The sequence below is a fragment of the Electrona antarctica genome (assembly GCF_951216825.1).
Source record: "Electrona antarctica genome assembly, chromosome: 13".
NCBI classification, from domain to species: Eukaryota; Metazoa; Chordata; class Actinopteri; order Myctophiformes; family Myctophidae; genus Electrona; species Electrona antarctica.
The window spans coordinates 18,938,006-18,954,329 of NC_136794.1; the positions used below are offsets into that span (position 1 = coordinate 18,938,006).

The 16,324-nt window shown below is 41.8% G+C and overlaps 1 protein-coding gene across 3 annotated transcripts; it reads right to left on the minus strand.

Annotated features, from left to right (window-relative positions):
• Positions 1 to 1,115: 1,115 nt before the first annotated feature.
• LOC306935211 (NADH-ubiquinone oxidoreductase 75 kDa subunit, mitochondrial-like) lies at positions 1,116 to 15,531 on the minus strand. 3 transcript variants are annotated; one of them, XM_079518167.1, is made up of 19 exons: positions 15,468 to 15,531; positions 9,195 to 9,289; positions 8,957 to 9,048; positions 8,422 to 8,529; positions 8,232 to 8,308; positions 7,869 to 7,950; positions 7,654 to 7,784; positions 7,372 to 7,557; positions 7,113 to 7,247; positions 6,917 to 7,031; positions 6,166 to 6,311; positions 5,960 to 6,088; positions 5,638 to 5,767; positions 5,384 to 5,538; positions 5,130 to 5,284; positions 4,493 to 4,668; positions 4,247 to 4,321; positions 1,718 to 1,790; positions 1,116 to 1,593 (listed from the first exon to the last, which is right to left on the minus strand). In XM_079518167.1, exons 2-19 carry the CDS (start codon positions 9,286 to 9,288, stop codon positions 1,502 to 1,504), a joined length of 2,151 nt encoding a protein of 716 aa, XP_079374293.1. In that variant the 5' UTR covers position 9,289; positions 15,468 to 15,531; the 3' UTR covers positions 1,116 to 1,501. The 3 variants fall into 3 exon arrangements, 2 of the variants coding, with proteins under 2 accessions (XP_079374293.1, XP_079374292.1); XM_079518166.1 differs by having other exon boundaries at positions 4,187 to 4,321; XR_013791364.1 differs by lacking the exons at positions 1,116 to 1,593; positions 1,718 to 1,790 and having other exon boundaries at positions 4,267 to 4,321; positions 4,493 to 4,679.
• Between the last annotated feature and the right edge of the window lie 793 nt (positions 15,532 to 16,324).

Sequence of the window (16,324 nt, forward strand, 5' to 3'; positions counted from 1 at the left end):
CTGGTAGAGCGTGTATCATATGGCTAAGTCCTTCCCACACTTGACTTGGGTTCAACCTGACCCGAGGCCCTTTGCTCCATGTCATCCCCTCGGCTCTCTCTCTTTCTTTTCCTGTCTCTACTCACTGTCTAAACGAAGCAGATAATGCCTACAATATAACCATTAGAAAATCACACCCGTGTGAAGTGAAGGGCGCTAATAGTTTTAGTTGAGTTTTAAATGATCTGTTCTTATCTTTGTACCACTGCCTTTGCCTGATTTGACACTGCGTTATTGTACTATTGTTTTAACTGCATGCTTGTTTTAATGCTGTTTTTTCTTGCTTTTGTTTTTATTATCTTTTCTGCTCTGTAAAGCACTTTGAGCTACATTTATGTATGAAAGGTGCTATATAAATAAAGTTTATTATTATTATTATTATTAATATATTAAAGTGATGTAATGGTGATGTAAAACAAACGGTGCCAACACAAACATTAAACAATAAACACCATAAACAATAAAGAGACAATATGACGTAATGAGGCACATTATGCGTAAAGTTTCCCTTCATTGTCAATGGCGTTTACAAAACAAACATTGAACTAAAGACAAACATTAAAAATAGATTTTCTTACCCGTCGGAATAATTAACCAGTACAAAAACAGAATATGAATTTCCATCATTCTTCATCTTCAAGCTCCCGTTGTATTTATCCTCGCTTTTAATTCCAAAAACCACGGGGTACGGGATATCTAACACACTCACAGACCTATAATTACACTTAAAACTCCACGAATGAACAGTGAACAAGGAATGACTGCTTTCATCTTTTACGCTCCAGACAAATGGAAGAAAATCCAGGACTCTCTGAAACTGGACAAACTCTAGTCTCTATAGAATCATTTAAGGCAGTACTTGAGAATGCGACACATAGAGACTGTACTTGTTTTTTGCAGCCCCAGTGTATTAGTTATTTTTAACATTGCTCTAATATATTTCACCTTATGTTAAATTGTGTTATTTGTTGTTTTGTATGTGTGATCATGTTGTACTCAGGGTGTTCTTGCAAAAAAAAGAGAATGCTCTCAGTCTCAATGGTCTTCCCTGATTAAATAAAGGTAAATACAAAATATCACATGTATGGCTAGCTATTTATTACCAACAAAAACAATGTCAAAGTATATATACTGTATATATATTGCACACATACAGAATAAACTGACAAATGGTTCTATAGAAAACAAAAGGACATACGTTTGTTCAAAGTGGAATGTAATTGTAATTACAACACATGAGTATATGACAATAACTCTTTAACAGATGATTTTCAAAATGAATAAAGTAGATTTAAGCATTTCCTACTATACAAAAAAAGTCCACAGGCTACTACATTTGACTATACATGATAATATGTTGCTATGAATGTTTAAATATAGGAGTTGTGCGTATCAATTGTGCAAATATAGGAGTTGTGCGTGTTCATTTGTGCGTAAGAACTGGATGGATATGCATTGAACTTTAGCATATGGAGGGCTCATCCACAGCTTGTGCTCCCTCTGTGACTGCTTTCACACACTTTGCCATTGTCTGAGAGGCTCTGCTTATAGGATCTGTAGATGGAAATTGAGACAGATTCAAATTATACACTCTCATACCACCATAATGGTGGATTTAAACTTCTAATTTTGGGGGCCCACTTCACAAATTCCTTGGCTAAGGTAATCAGAAGCCTACCTGTCATATAGAAATCTTTCACAGTGAGCTGTGGAGGAACTAAAGGTTCAGTAAGGCTATCCTGGTTCACTACCTGAGAGAGACAAGACAGACATCATCATCATGGAGAGCAAAGTGATAATAATAATATAAAACGTTATTTATATAACACCTTTCAAAACTGGGTTAAAAAGTGCTTTACAAAGGAAACAACAAAAGACAAAAACACAACACACAAAACTAAAATGAAAGATTAAAAGCAATGCCGAAAACAATGCAGATAAATGAGTACATACTACTTTCATACTGGTGAAAGACCATTGCGGATAGATTAGAATCAGGGGGAATGTGCATTAAAAGCTAATCTATAGAATTTAAGTGAGTTTTAAGGAGGGATTTAAAATGGGGGACAGACTCAGCAAGCCTGATCTCCAGGGGCAGGGCATTCCAAAGAGTAGGGGCACTGATCGCAAAGAAGTGAAGAAATAGCCAGCACACAATACATGTCCTTTTCACATGATATTGTCTCCACAAGGCCGAAGGCCTGGGGAGAGAGTATGTTTTGCACTCCGTCCGTCCGTCTGTCCGTGTGTGTGTCTGTGGACAGCTAATATCTCTGCCACCCTTGGCTTGATCGCAGCCACACTCTGCACTGACTGCACAGTGCACACACACTCCCAGGATGCCAGAGCTGAACCTCTGCCCCATTTCTTTCACATGGGCCTGTGATAGCGCCACCAGGAGGCCGATTTCTGCAAAACACACCTTTGGACAGTACACTTACAGATTTTGTCCAACCTGTACGCAAATTGGTACACAGTCTCTCTACAGCCATTACACGAAGTGGGTCTTTCAGATTTTTCATACTCCACCCCGATTGGCTAAAATTGGCTTCCAAAATTCGCAGCAGTGATCCATTTTGAACGAAATGCCGCAAATCCCATGAACCCATGGTGTGATTTCCGCAAATATTTGCACACACATTCCCACTAGGCAGAGGAAGAAATTCCATTTGAAATTTTTAAAAACAGTCTCATGGTGGCACTATAACTGCCCCATTCCTGTTTTTAACTATAACTGCACCGATCTGTGTACAACTTTGTATGCACACTCCCTAGAGGCCAAGCTAAAACCTTTGCCCTGAATTTTCCACATCTGCTCTTTATAGCGCCACCAGGAGGCCGAACAACATATTTCTTTATATTACTCCTTCAGATGTTATCCAAATTACACGCAGATCGGTACACATGATCTCTACAGTCATGTGATCAAGACGAGTCTGTTTGACTTCTCATATTCCACCCAGATTGGCTAAAATTGGCTTCCAAAGTTTTCAGGAGAGGGCCGTTTTGTACAAAATGCCGCAAATCGTGAATGCAGCGTCCGATTGCGGTGAAACTGTGCATTCCCCCCAAAACACAAAGTACAGTACAGAGCACAGTACACTACAATACAGTAGTCCACAGAGCACAGTACAGTACAGTACAGTAACTATAACAATAAATGTATAGTTGCACCGTTCAGTTCACACAGGTGTGATTTTACTCCTAAACATTTTTCCAAACATTACACACACTCCTATCCTCCTGGTGGAGACCTGTGCCCAGAAGGGCACTTTTTCTAGTTTACCTCTTATATGGACTAACAACGGACACGTTTCGATCTGATAGGCCTTCCTCAGCGTTGTCAATCATAAATCATGTGAAAAGAACTTGTGTGCTGGCTATTTCTTCACTTATATTGCATTATTGAGCCCTGCACCAGAAGACATCTAATCTGGAGTGTGCAGGCCTTCTGCTTTTACAGATATTTTCTCTCAGCTCTGATAACAAAGCCTACAATTGTTTTCAACTGACATTTTGGAATGTCCTGGAGTCTGGATTCAAGTAAGGCAACAAAGACATCACATTTTAACATCTAAACACAATATATTCAGAAAAAATACACACAAAGTGCACAAAGACACGCACACCGTCTGCACCTGCAATACAAACTTTATTGGCAACGTTTCGGTCAAAACGTTGCCAATAAAGTTCGTATTGCAGGTGCAGCTGTGTGGGTCTTTGTGCACTTTGTGTGCAAATACATTGAGCCCTGCCTACGCACCCGCCTCAGAGCATACAGGTGTGCATAAGACTTTGTTGCCTAACATCTAAACACAAACTTAAAAATCACACTCGTGTGAAGTGAGGGGCGCTGTTATTATCATACATCACCATACATCACATTCCGTGCTCAGCCAATCAAATCATCACAAATGTCATTCGGGCCAATCACTTTTGGCGTCTTCACTTTTCTGCCCTCACTTTTATCCTCAATATGTACTTTGCTCAGCCAATCAAATCATCGCTATGGGGTGATCAGCCAATCATCAGCCAATGTTTGTGTTCACACAAACCCTCAACGCTGGGCATAGGAGGGGCTAGTGGCCCTAAACATGCTTTCACAGGCATAATATTATAGATGTTTAAGTGGAAGATTGTAGCCAACCTTAGCGAGTTCATTAGCCTGCTTAAAGTAGTTGGCCTCCTCAACGTCATCATATCGCACCAGATTTGGAGAAACTTGTGCCAGTCTTGCACGGACTTCATCAATGGTGTCATATGGCAAAATGACCCCAGCAAACTTGAAAAACAATGAATACAAAATTCAAATTATGTTTAAGTAGTCAATTTAAAAAATATGGATATGCTACATGTGTTATATAAATATAACATATAATATAAAGCTTTAAAGCTCCAATCAATAAAACAACCCTGTGCCACCCTGATGCCTTGTGTTTAGTATGAAACTAACCTCTGCGATTGCTCGGATGATCTTCCAGTCCTCCCTGGCCATGCCTGGAGGAGTCACAGCCACCCTGGTCTGCTGGGCACGGCCCTCTGTGTTCACATAGGTGCTACATTTCTCTGTGTATGCTGCTCCAGGAAGTATGATGTCAGCCATTGTTGCGCCAACATCCCCATGGTGACCTTAAACATGACTTAAATGAATTAAAGGCACATAAGCATAAGACATTCAAACTTTAAATTGCTACTACTAGTACTATTGCATTTATTTGCTCAAAGGCCTTATCTCTATCTATCTATCTATCTATCTATCTATCTATCTATCTATCTATCTATCTATCTATCTATCTATCTATCTATCTATCTATCTATCTATCTATCTATCTATCTATCTCTGTCTGTCTGTCTGTCTGTCTGTCTGTCTGTCTGTCTGTCTGTCTGTCTGTCTGTCTGTCTGTCTGTCTGTCTGTCTGTCTGTCTGTCTGTTTTTTTCCAAGAAGGAAAAAAACACAAATGTTAGAAGTATTGCAGGTGGGCCGTGTATATTCCCGACTTGCATCGTTCATGACATGTGTGGCCACAAGTGGCCGGCCCCTGTCTAGTGGTCACTAGTGGTTTCTTCTGTTCTGGGTATGACTACTGACCCTGATAAATGATCAAGTTATCGTTCTGGAGGTCTTGGCGAGTAATACATCCAGCATCAGCCCCTAGAAGGAACAGAACTTTAGGTGGGTTCTTTCTGATAGCCTCCACCCCTGGCTTGTACCCAAGATCAAGTGCAGCTACTTGACTAGCAACCCTGCAGAAGACAGGCATAATGATGTGAGAGGAAGAAAAAAAAATGTATCATACGAACTGTCATTGAAATCCTTCTCTCTAATTTTGTGAAAATAATGACCTGTGAAGCACATTGAAGACCTTCCAACCTTCCTCTACTCCACTCCTGGCATTCTGAGCAATGGTAGACACAGCAGCCATTATAGCAGCCCCATCCCCTCTCTGCAGTGAACTACTGCCGACCACAACAACAGGATGCTTTGCTTTAACCAGGACCTACAACAGGACAGTTTGTAGGTAAAGTAGATAGATCTATGAAGACTAATCTCAAAAACACATGTGCAAGTAACATTAATGAGGCCACAGCACAATTACCTGGGCAAAAGGGTGAATTCCTGCTGCAATTTCTTGAAGAATCTTGACAGACTCGCCAAGATGCTCATAGGTGTAAGTTAGGTCCACCTCCCGCCCCACTAGAGCCACTTGCAACTCGTTTTGAAGCCAGCTAAAGTGGAGACACCAAAATTCAATGATGCACTGATGCAGGTGCAGGAGCCCTTGCTTTAGAAACACAAATATGTACAGTATGTGTTCCTCATGAGACAGGCACATTTGTCACAGCAAATACTTATTTCAAATAAATTTAGCAAACGGAGATATTGGCAGCACTTAAAGCCCCAACTAGTCTCTAAGGTACCTCTTTCTGATTCGTGCATTAAACAAAGGAGCCTCATAGCGCGGGTTGGTGCCAACCAGGAGTAGAAGGTCAGCTTCTTCGATGCCAGCAATCCCAGTGTTTAGCAAGTAATTTGAACGCAGGTCTGATCTAAACGAGAAGATGACAAAATGTTAGTTTTTCATCATTTAACTGATTATGCATTATTCCTCCCTTTATGATCTTACCCAGCACCAGCAATAGGGAATATTTCCTCAGTGCAGAGGTTATCGCTGTTCAAATGGTTCAACAAGTCTTTCAGGGAAATAAGAGCCTCTGCATCCACCAAGCCCCCCACAACAGCAGCTGCGTTATTTCCCTGAGCACTTTGCAACTGCAAGAGAAAACAAACTGGATTCAGGCCAGCCTACAGTAGATCAAAGCCACAATTTTGTATATAACTATGTAATATATAACTCTGAGGTCCCCAAACTAGGAGTTGGGACCTGATTAGCTTAATATATACTATATATTGGGTATCTGCCAGATACCCAATATATAGTATATACACTTATACTGTATGCTGGTTTGTTTACTGTGTTGAGTGAGAATAAAATGTTGCGCATTAAAAAGGTCTTAAAAGTTATTAAATTGTAACATTTTGAAATGTGCAGATACTATCTGCACATTTCAAAATGTTACAATTTAATAACTTTTAAGACCTTTTTAATACCAAATTGTCAAATATTAGATAAGATAGAGGCAATCATTGTGAAAATAGCCGATCTACACAATAGCTATTGAACTATTTTCACAATGTTTATTTGTAGAACCGAGTAAAACTAAATGTAAGGCATGCCTACAATTCCAAGTGCTTGTCAAGGTGGGGGTCCCCAGTTCAAATATGATTATTTTGCGGTGGTCACGGCCTGAAAAGTTTGGGAACCCAGTCTAAACCATAGATTCAACGGAACAATACGTTCATAATGAATCACATACTGCTCCAGCAACACGAGTTAGCACGTCTTCCCAGGAGGTGGTAACCAACTGTGCAGACTCATTCTTCACCATTGGCTGTGTAAGCCTCTGCCGCTTAAGACCATCGTAAGCAAACCTATGAAGCATGATGAATCCAGTTAATTAATTCATGATTTAGAAATTAGTTATATCTATGGTATTGTGATTTGAAACTAACCTGGTTTTGTCTGATATCCACTCCTCATTAATATCCTCATTCAGGCGAGGTAGAATTCTCATCACTTGACCACAAAGGGTGCTCACCACAATGTTACTGCCCACAGCGTCGAGAACATCAATAGATTCAGTTGCTCTGTAGAAAAGGAAGAGAGGAGTGAAAGAAAACAAAAATACAGTGTGACCCAAAAAGCTAATTAGTTGACCGTATCGACAAGTCCCAGTTTTAGGATCTGTTGTTACAGCATTTGCATACAAACCTGGTCTCCCAAGGACGAGCAGTGAAGGCATATGGTTTAGAGGTCAAAGCTCCAACTGGGCATATATCAATCACATTCCCAGACAACTCTGACATGAACATCTTCTCTACATAGGTGCCAATCTGCAGGTCATTGCTCCTGCCCGTAGTACCTAGATCCTCCACACCTGCAATCTCACTGGCAAAGCTTTAGAAACAAAATAAATACATTTAGAAATGTTCTCTCGTGCTTAGCTATATATGGTGAGCTTTACAGAGAGGACTTATGTGGTAGACAACTCACCGCACACAGCGAGTGCAGTGGATACAGCGAGTCATAATAGTTTTAATAAGGGGGCCGATGTTCTTATCTTCCACTGCTCTTTTGGCCTCTGTGAAGCGGCTCCTGTCACTGCCAAACTGCATGGACTGGTCCTATGCACAATGGCAGTCAATCACAGTTAGACTTGAACTGGTTAAAAGGTTGCAAACTACTCATGAAAACTATGCTATATTTACCTGTAGATCACATTCTCCACCCTGGTCACAAATTGGACAATCTAATGGGTGGTTAGCCAGCAGGAACTCCATCACACCCTCTCTGAGTGAAACATAAACATAATCTCATTAGTAAGATTCTTTAATTAATATAATGCTTATAAAAATTGGCTTTGTAGTTGCCTGTTAAGGTCTTCTATTATCTCAGTCAAATTTGATCAATCTGTTAATTAAGAGTGTCCAAATGTCAATTTGGTTCCCTTTGTACACTCACGGTTTAATTTTCACTGATGATTTTAGTGTGTAACTGAACAACACCATAAAGAGAATAATAATGTCATGAATGCCATCATTATTACCACTATTCTTTAAGGTTGATACTACCTGGCCTTTCTTGTTTTATCAGAGTTGGTTAGGATGTTCCAACCCTTCATGACTGGCATAGCACAGGCTGCCACCAGCTGGTAGATAGAAAATCATGATCAACATAACCATTTGATTACTATTTAATTTGACTGTCACTATATATAAACATTTAAACTGAAAATACATCACATACACACCGACCACATACCTTAGGGACTTTCTCTATCTCCACCAGACACATCCGGCAGTTCCCCGCAACAGACAGGCGCTCATGATAGCAGAAATGTGGAATCTGGATTCCCATCTTCTCACATGCCTTTGACAAAATTTGGTCATACATTTGAAATCATAATATCTTTTCAGAATTATAATTAGAAAAAGTGAGTACCTTTCAATGTGGCGGCCCTATTTTGGGCATGTCATTATAGGCAAAATCGTATACAGTATGCACATTTTCAGTCCTAGACCTCCCATTGCCATGTTTTGAAATATTCTTGAAGTTTCTATTTGAGAAATGTTTACTTATAAGCATAAATACAGCAACCGTTTAATTGATAAAACTAATGTTTTATCGATTAAACGGTTGTTGTTTAAATGATTTTTCAAATGATTTCAAGATTTTTTCAAAATATCTGTTAAAACATTGGCAATCGGAGGGTCTAGACTGAAAATTTGGAGTCGGACCCAAATTCTGGCTTCAGTCAAGCTCCACACTAGTATCTATAAGTATTAAATAGCGTTACCTGCAGCACAGTGGTTCCTGGCTCCACCATGACCGGCTTCCCATCCACTAACACCTCTAGGTTACTTGCTGCTGCTGTGGCTGCAGTGCCAACTATACAAGCACAGATGAAAAACAATGTGTGACCCTTTTCATTAGGTTGCATAATGTAATCACTGTTCTCGTTACCTTCTCCAAAGATGTTGTAATCTTTATTGTTTTATTAAAATTAAAATAATTATTCAATTGTAGATATTTACCATTATTAGTGCCAGCTGTGCTTCCTTTGATTAGCCTCAGAGCTACTGTTATTCCTGCTGAGAGGGGACGACTCACTGCAGGCAAACGCAGCATGCTGGAGAGACAAGAATAACAAGCTACAGTATAGCAGCATTTATTTGCGTTTGGTGACCGATTGATCACTGTTTGCCAACTCCTGTAAAGTAGTGGTGATTAAAATGGGGTCCAGCCCCCCCAGGGGTTATTGATGGGGTTCCAGCAAAATGAGGAACAATTTCACCATTATTTAACCAGGTTAGAAGATAGATAGACCAATGACAGAATGCATATAGAATACTGTACGTCACGAAAAGAGAGTTTAGCCAGAAGGCAAAGCTCTCTGTCTACCGAGCAATCTTCGTTGGACTACTCTCACCTATATGGTCATGAAGTGTGGGTCATGACCGAAAGAATAAGGTCGCAGATAAAATCGGCCAAATTAAATTTCTCTGACGGGTAGCTGGCATCTCCCTTAGAGAGATAGGGTGAGAAGTTCAGTGACGTGAGACAGAGTCGCTGCTTCTTCGCTTGGAAAGGAGAAAGCTAGGGGTGTGAGCATCTGGTTAGGATGCTTCAAGGGCGTCTCCCTAGGGAGGTCCTCGATGCACGTCCCACTGGGAGGAGACCCCAGGGCAGACAAAGGATCAGGGACTAGAATTTGTTTTTTTTAAAGTGGCATTTCTTCCTCTGCCTATAGTGGGAATGTGCGTGCATAATTGCACAGAAATCGCACGCTGTGTTCAAGATTTGAGGCATTTTGTTAAAATCACACCCGTGTGAACTGAGTGGTATAGTAATCAGCCAATCGTGATGGAATATGGGAAAGCATGCAGATCTGTGTTGATCACATGATTATGGAGATAGTGTATACCGATTTGCGAGATGTATGGATAAAACAAGTCATGTACAAGTAATCTACAGAAATGTGTTTTGCCAAAATCGGCCTCATGGTGGCAAACTTTGGAAGGCAATCTTCAATGGGGATTGAATATGGGGAAGTGGACAGGTCTGTGTTGATCACATGACTTGTATTAAAATGTATTTAGCAAATGTCGGCCTCATAGTAGCGCTATAACAGGCTGTTGTGGAAAAATTAAGGGGCAGAGGTTTGTTGTTGCATGGCATCCAGCCATCCAGGGAGTGTGTGTGCACAGTTTGGCATTGACCGGGCGGTGCCGGAGATTAGCTGTAGGCTACACAGAGTCGGACACACGCACACACACACACACACACACACACAGACGGACAGATGGAGTGCAAAACATGCTACTGCACTAAATCCTAAATCTAATCTAACAACAAATATCTTCTTATTAATCAATCAATCAAGCAATAATAGTCAAGCAATCAATCAATTTCAATCATCAGTAAACCCAGCTGATAAAGGGCGCGTTCGGAAATAGCGCACTGAGCGCACTGTGCAATGCAAACTAATAGGCGATGCGCTCCATTTCCGAACGCACCCATAGTGACACCCAGAGCCATAGAGTAAGACAGAGTTACGACATTGAGGGGGCAGAAAACAGCCTGGTCACGTGGATCATGTACTCGCGCGAGCCCATAGACTCCAATTAATTCCGTAAACTTCCGAATAGAAGTCTATGTAGAAGAGCCTGGCCCCATTAATTGAGTTGTCTAACTCTGTCTTACTCTATGGCTCTGGTGACACCTACTGTAAAATGACACATACTCAGCAGGCAGCTGTGTTGTACCCGTCATTCACAATATCACAATCTGCTGGGAAAGTGGTCTAGGGAATTCAGGCCAGGATCATAATTAGGTAAACGGGTATACCTAAACGAAACGCGCGCGTTCATGACATGTTTTGACATGACCTGTTTATTATCAGACTCCAGATATAGCCTACTTTCTAATAGTAGGGCAGATAACTTGCAAATTACAGGAGAATCGTTCACTTGCGGATACAAGCACCAAAATTGGCACACATACTCCTTAGGAGTTGCTCTTTTGAGAAAACCACTGTGCCAAAAAAAAATTCAAGATGGCGGCCATTTTTCAATTGAATATACAGTAATATAGCATTTCGCAATAAAATCCCATGGATTTGTCCTATTTGAATGATCTTGGTGTCAAATCATACATTTTTCACTATGTAGATTCCAAATTTGGACCCATGGACTTACTCACTGGCTTCCTTGTACCATATATCAGTCCCGGAATCCTAATATTCTGCTGAATTAGAGGTTTGTGTTATGTCTGACTCCGGTGAAATGGATGGCAGTGTATTTCTTAGTATTGTTAGTTGTTTAGTATGTGTGTGTGTGTGTGTGTGTAGGGGGGGGGGGGGGGGGGTGTTGTAATGTAGTAGCTCAACAGAGCGGATGTCAACGCACAGCCAGGGCACACTGGTGGCACAGCATGGGGTTCAGTATCAGCTGAGTAATTAGTTTGGTGTAGCTAAATGATTACTTCAGTGTCCCAAATGCTGTCTAATAAGCCCCGCATCAGTTAGCTAGTGTAGATTACATGAAGTTTATGATGTTTAGTTAGACAGTCGCGCCTGAATTGACAGGGTGTGCCAGCGCGGGAGAGCCGAGCCAAGGGTAAGGGGGCTTACATGACTTATTCATGGACTTACCCAGATGGTGTACAGATCGCACGGGAGTTAAATGATACTGGATGAACGATCGGGCTAGGTGTAGATCATATATTGTATTGTCGAACCTAGTTGTATCCCATACCTTATTGTGCATGAAGGCGGTAAAAGGATAGCCCCTCGGCCTTGAGTCACTGAAGTAAATACACATAATTATCATACTGTGATTACCATTCACCAAGATGGCAAATATGCATCCAGGACCACCTAAATTCAAGACTGACTGGAGCAAGTGTTGCCTTTGCCAAGAGAATAGTAAAGAGCTCTCATCACCACATGCACAACAATCACAACAGCATGATGGCTACAATATGATTGCAAATAATATTCCCCTCTTTCACGCAATGCATGAGATGCCTGTTAAACTGGATCCAGACAGACTTGATGAAGGTGGTGGCATTGAAGAAACAAGGCGCAATATCACCAAAGTTGTCGTTCTATGTTCAACAACACAAAACTGGAGAGAGTGAGAACCACAAAACGAAAAGCAGAGAGTGCTCAGCCAGTGCTCAGCCAGACCAAGCTGAGTAGAACCAGCATTAAAAGCAAAAGCACATGTTTCCTATGTGAAAAAGAAATCACATCCTCTAAACAAAAAAGAGAAGCTATGACGATGAATCACAATAAGAGAGTTAATGAATGTGCCCGAACTTTAAATGACGGAAAACTTCTTGCAAGACTCAGCGGTGGAGATGTTGTTTCACAGGATCTCCAATACCATCCTGCATGCTTGGCAAACCTGTACAATAGAGAGAGGTCGCACCTCAGAGCCACCAAGAGACTGGAAAAGGAACATGAAACCGAAGAGGTTGCCCACCCACAGGCATTCTCAGAGCTAGTCACATATCTAGTGGAGACCACTAAATATAGTGAGGGTCCGTCAGTCTTCCGACTTGCAGACATAGTTCACCTGTACGCCCAGCGCCTGGAACAGCTGGGCGTTGATGCACCTGCTGTCAACTCCACAAGACTAAAGGAAAAACTGCTGTCAGAAATACCTGAGTTGGAGGCTCACAAGCAGGGAAGGGATGTTCTTCTGGCTTTCCAGAAAGATGTAGGCTTTGCCTTGTCAGAAGCCTCTGACTATTATAGTGAAGCTATTATCCTTAGCAAAGCAGCTAACATCTTGCGAAGACATATGTTGGACCACAAGTCCACATTTGATGGAACCTTCCATGAGGGGTGCATCGAGGAAGCCATTCCACACAATCTTCTTCAGTTTGTGGCCATGCTTGAACACGGAGCAGACATTGAATCTCAGCTGAGGTTTGGCGCATCAAAGACCGATCAAGCAATTGCTCAGCTGCTTCAGTACAACTGCTACGCAAAGTACAAAGCAGGAGCTGCAATTCACAGACACTCCAAAAATAGAGAGACCCCATTCCCTGTTTACATGGGGATGGCCGTCTACGCAAAGACCAGAAAGCGAAAGTTGGTGGAAATGCTTAACGAGCATGGCATCAGCATTTCATACGACAGGGTGCTAGAGATATCTGCACAGCTGGGAGATGCAACAGTCAGTAAGTATGTGGAGGATGGGGTGGTCTGTCCACCAGTTCTGCGAAAAGGGCTGTTCACCACATCAGCCATGGACAACATAGACCACAACCCCACTGCAACGACAGCGACTACTTCTTTCCATGGAACCAGCATCTCTGTTTTCCAGCACCGAACCAAAGAAGACAAAGGTGAAGAGCGTGGACAGCTGAAGTTCAGAGAAGAGAAAGTGAAGACAGTTCCAGAACTTCCAGACTCTTTCACCAATGTCCGGCCGGCCTTCTTCACCAAGAAGAAACCCTCTCCTCCCCAGAGCAGTGTGACTCTCCCAGACACCAGTCTGCTGAGGCCACATCTGGCAATGGAGTATGCGTGGCTGGAGAAAGTCATTTTGACAGATGGGCCGGTGGATGTGACTTGGTCAGCCCACCATGCTTCACAGAAGAGAGGAAAGCCATTTGAGGTCAGCATTACATCACCAAAGACAGAACTTGAAGTGGATTCCTGTTCATGACCTGTGTTGCACTCTTGCAGAAAAGAGCAAAGGGATGCTCTTCTTCCATGCCTTCACTGGCTGCGATGTTGTTTCAGCATTCCGTGGCAAAGGGAAGAAGTCTGCTTGGCAAACCTGGAATGTTTGTGATGAGGCTTCCGGTGTCTTCAGCAAACTCAGCCATTACCCACCTGTAGTGGATGATGAAGACCTGAAAACCTTGGAGAAGTTCGTTGTCGTGATCCAGCACTGCTGAAGGTGTCGATGATGCGAGGTTGGACATGTTTGCTCGGAAGCAGAGGCCATACGAATCCATTCCTCCAACCCGATCAGCACTGAAGCAACATATGAAGCGTGCTTCCTACCAAGCGGCCTGCATCTGGAGTCAGTCAACAGTATGTCAACCAGAAATGCAGACTCCTGAAAACTGGGGCTGGACCAAGAAAGGAGATCTGTGGCAGATTGTTTGGACAGAGCTCCCACCCATTGCAGAGAGTTGCCAGCAGCTGACCAAGTGTGGATGCAAATCGGAATGCTGCAATCGATGCAAATGCTACTCCTTTGGTCTGACCTGCACGGCACTGTGCAGCTGCAGGTGCGAGGTTTAGAAGCGTTGTAGTATAGTCCTACTCATCCAAGCAGCAAGACAGTAAGTAGGCCTACTGCGCCTACTTGTGAAAAAAATAAATAAAAAATAATACAAAATAATACAAAATAATACCTCCTGCCTCGATGGGATCATCACCTTATTGTGGTGAGGCAGTTTGCGTGTCTCCATGACCCCTAGAGCTATGTCGGCAGGAGTCTTGTACTCCTGGCAGGGTTACCCAAGTCGAACAGGTCAAAGGTAGAGACTAGACAAAGAGTGATCCCACGGCGCCATGTACCATGCATTTTAGCCGAGTCAGCTGATACTGAATCCCATGCTGAGTTTCACAGCAACGGTTGACATCCACTCTGTTGAGCTACTACATTACACCCCCCCCCCCCCCCCCCCCCCCACACACACACACACACACACACACACACATAACATCTAATTATACTAAGATATAAACTGCCATCCATTTTACCGGAGTCAGACATAACACAAACCTCTAATTTAGCAGAATATTAGGATTCCGGGACTGATATATGGTACAAGGAAGCCAGTGAGTAAGTCCATGGGTCCAAATTTGGAATCTACATAGTGAAAAATGTATGATTTGACACCAAGATCATTCAAATAGGACAAGTCTATGGGATTTTATTGCGAAATACAATATTACTGTATATTCAATGGCAGACATCTTGAAAAATGGCCGCCATCTTGAAATTTTTTTTGGCACAGTGGTTTTCTCAAAAGAGCAACCCCTAAGGAGTATGTGTGCCAATTTTGGTGCTTGTATCCGCAAGTGAACGATTATTACCGCTATCTGCCCCGCTATAACTCTTGCGTCAGCCAAGTTTCTCAGTTAAGTTTAAATTGCAGCCTATAGCCTATACCACAACATGGAATTCATATTTAGGTGATGTAACATTAAGCAATAGCCTTTTATAACAGTACAATTGTTGGAGTTGATCATTTTGGAAGCTATAGCAACAGAACAGCTTTTGTTTTGTTTATATTATGTTAGTAATTGTTTGTTAATTTAGTAGCTGCTATACCTTGTGTTGTTGTCTTTCTCCTCCGATGGTCCCGTTACTTGCGCGTGGTGTTAACAGCGCACTGTCTCATGCTACGTCACGAATTAAGTAATCTGCATTCTCTGCAATTATATAAAATAGGCCTAATCCTTATTCGGCTGCTTTCCCCTTAAGCACTGAATAGGCCTATATGGCCTAGCCTATATATATTAATACTATATTTTTGTTTGTAGTTCATTTATAGAGTAGATAGTAGTTTTATTTATTGTATCAAGTCTGACTTTTACTTTATACTGTATAGCTACGAAAGTAAAAGTCAGACTTGATCAAATATACCTATGATAGGTATAAATGAAAGGCTAACTCAATTATCAGCAATTCAGCTGCAGCAAATGACACTGTAACAGTCTGTGTCTAGTAGTGAAGTAGTAGTACTGTCTGTCACATATAGGCAGTGCCAGATATCTGCCATAATGCATGAGCACGCCGCTGCACTTCAAATGTCAGTGCCGGTAGCCCCCAGAGGACGGCAACGTCCACTGCAGTGTATTTAGCTGTACATTCAGGACTGTCCCTTTTGATTGATTGAAATATTTATTAACAGTTTGCAGAATTACAGTACATTTCAAGCACAAACTCAATACAAAGACTGTTAACTGTGAGTGGACGACCCAATTAAGCATTACACCTGTTTACAAGAGGGTCCACCTTGTTCAATTCATCAATTTCCCCCCCTTTTTTCAGTCTAAATGAATCAAATAGCCTACTAAAGCTATAAGGCCCCCAAAGTTTAATTGTGGGCATGACATCTATTTAACCTCTGCCTTTTCATATTATTATAGACAAGACCATCAAATATTGCAAAGAGAATAAGGCAA

Excerpts from the sequence above, each read along its gene's own strand:
- LOC306935211 (XM_079518166.1), bottom strand. The coding sequence starts at position 9,288 with ATGCTGCGTTTGCCTGCAGTGAGTCGTCCCCTCTCAGCAGGAATAACA. Across the intron at positions 4,322-4,492 it reads TCATCCGAGCAATCGCAGAG|TTTGCTGGGGTCATTTTGCC; the intron begins GTTAGTTTCATA and ends TTGTTTTTCAAG. Across the intron at positions 1,791-4,186 it reads AGGCTAATGAACTCGCTAAG|GTAGTGAACCAGGATAGCCT; the intron begins GTTGGCTACAAT and ends TGTCTCTCTCAG.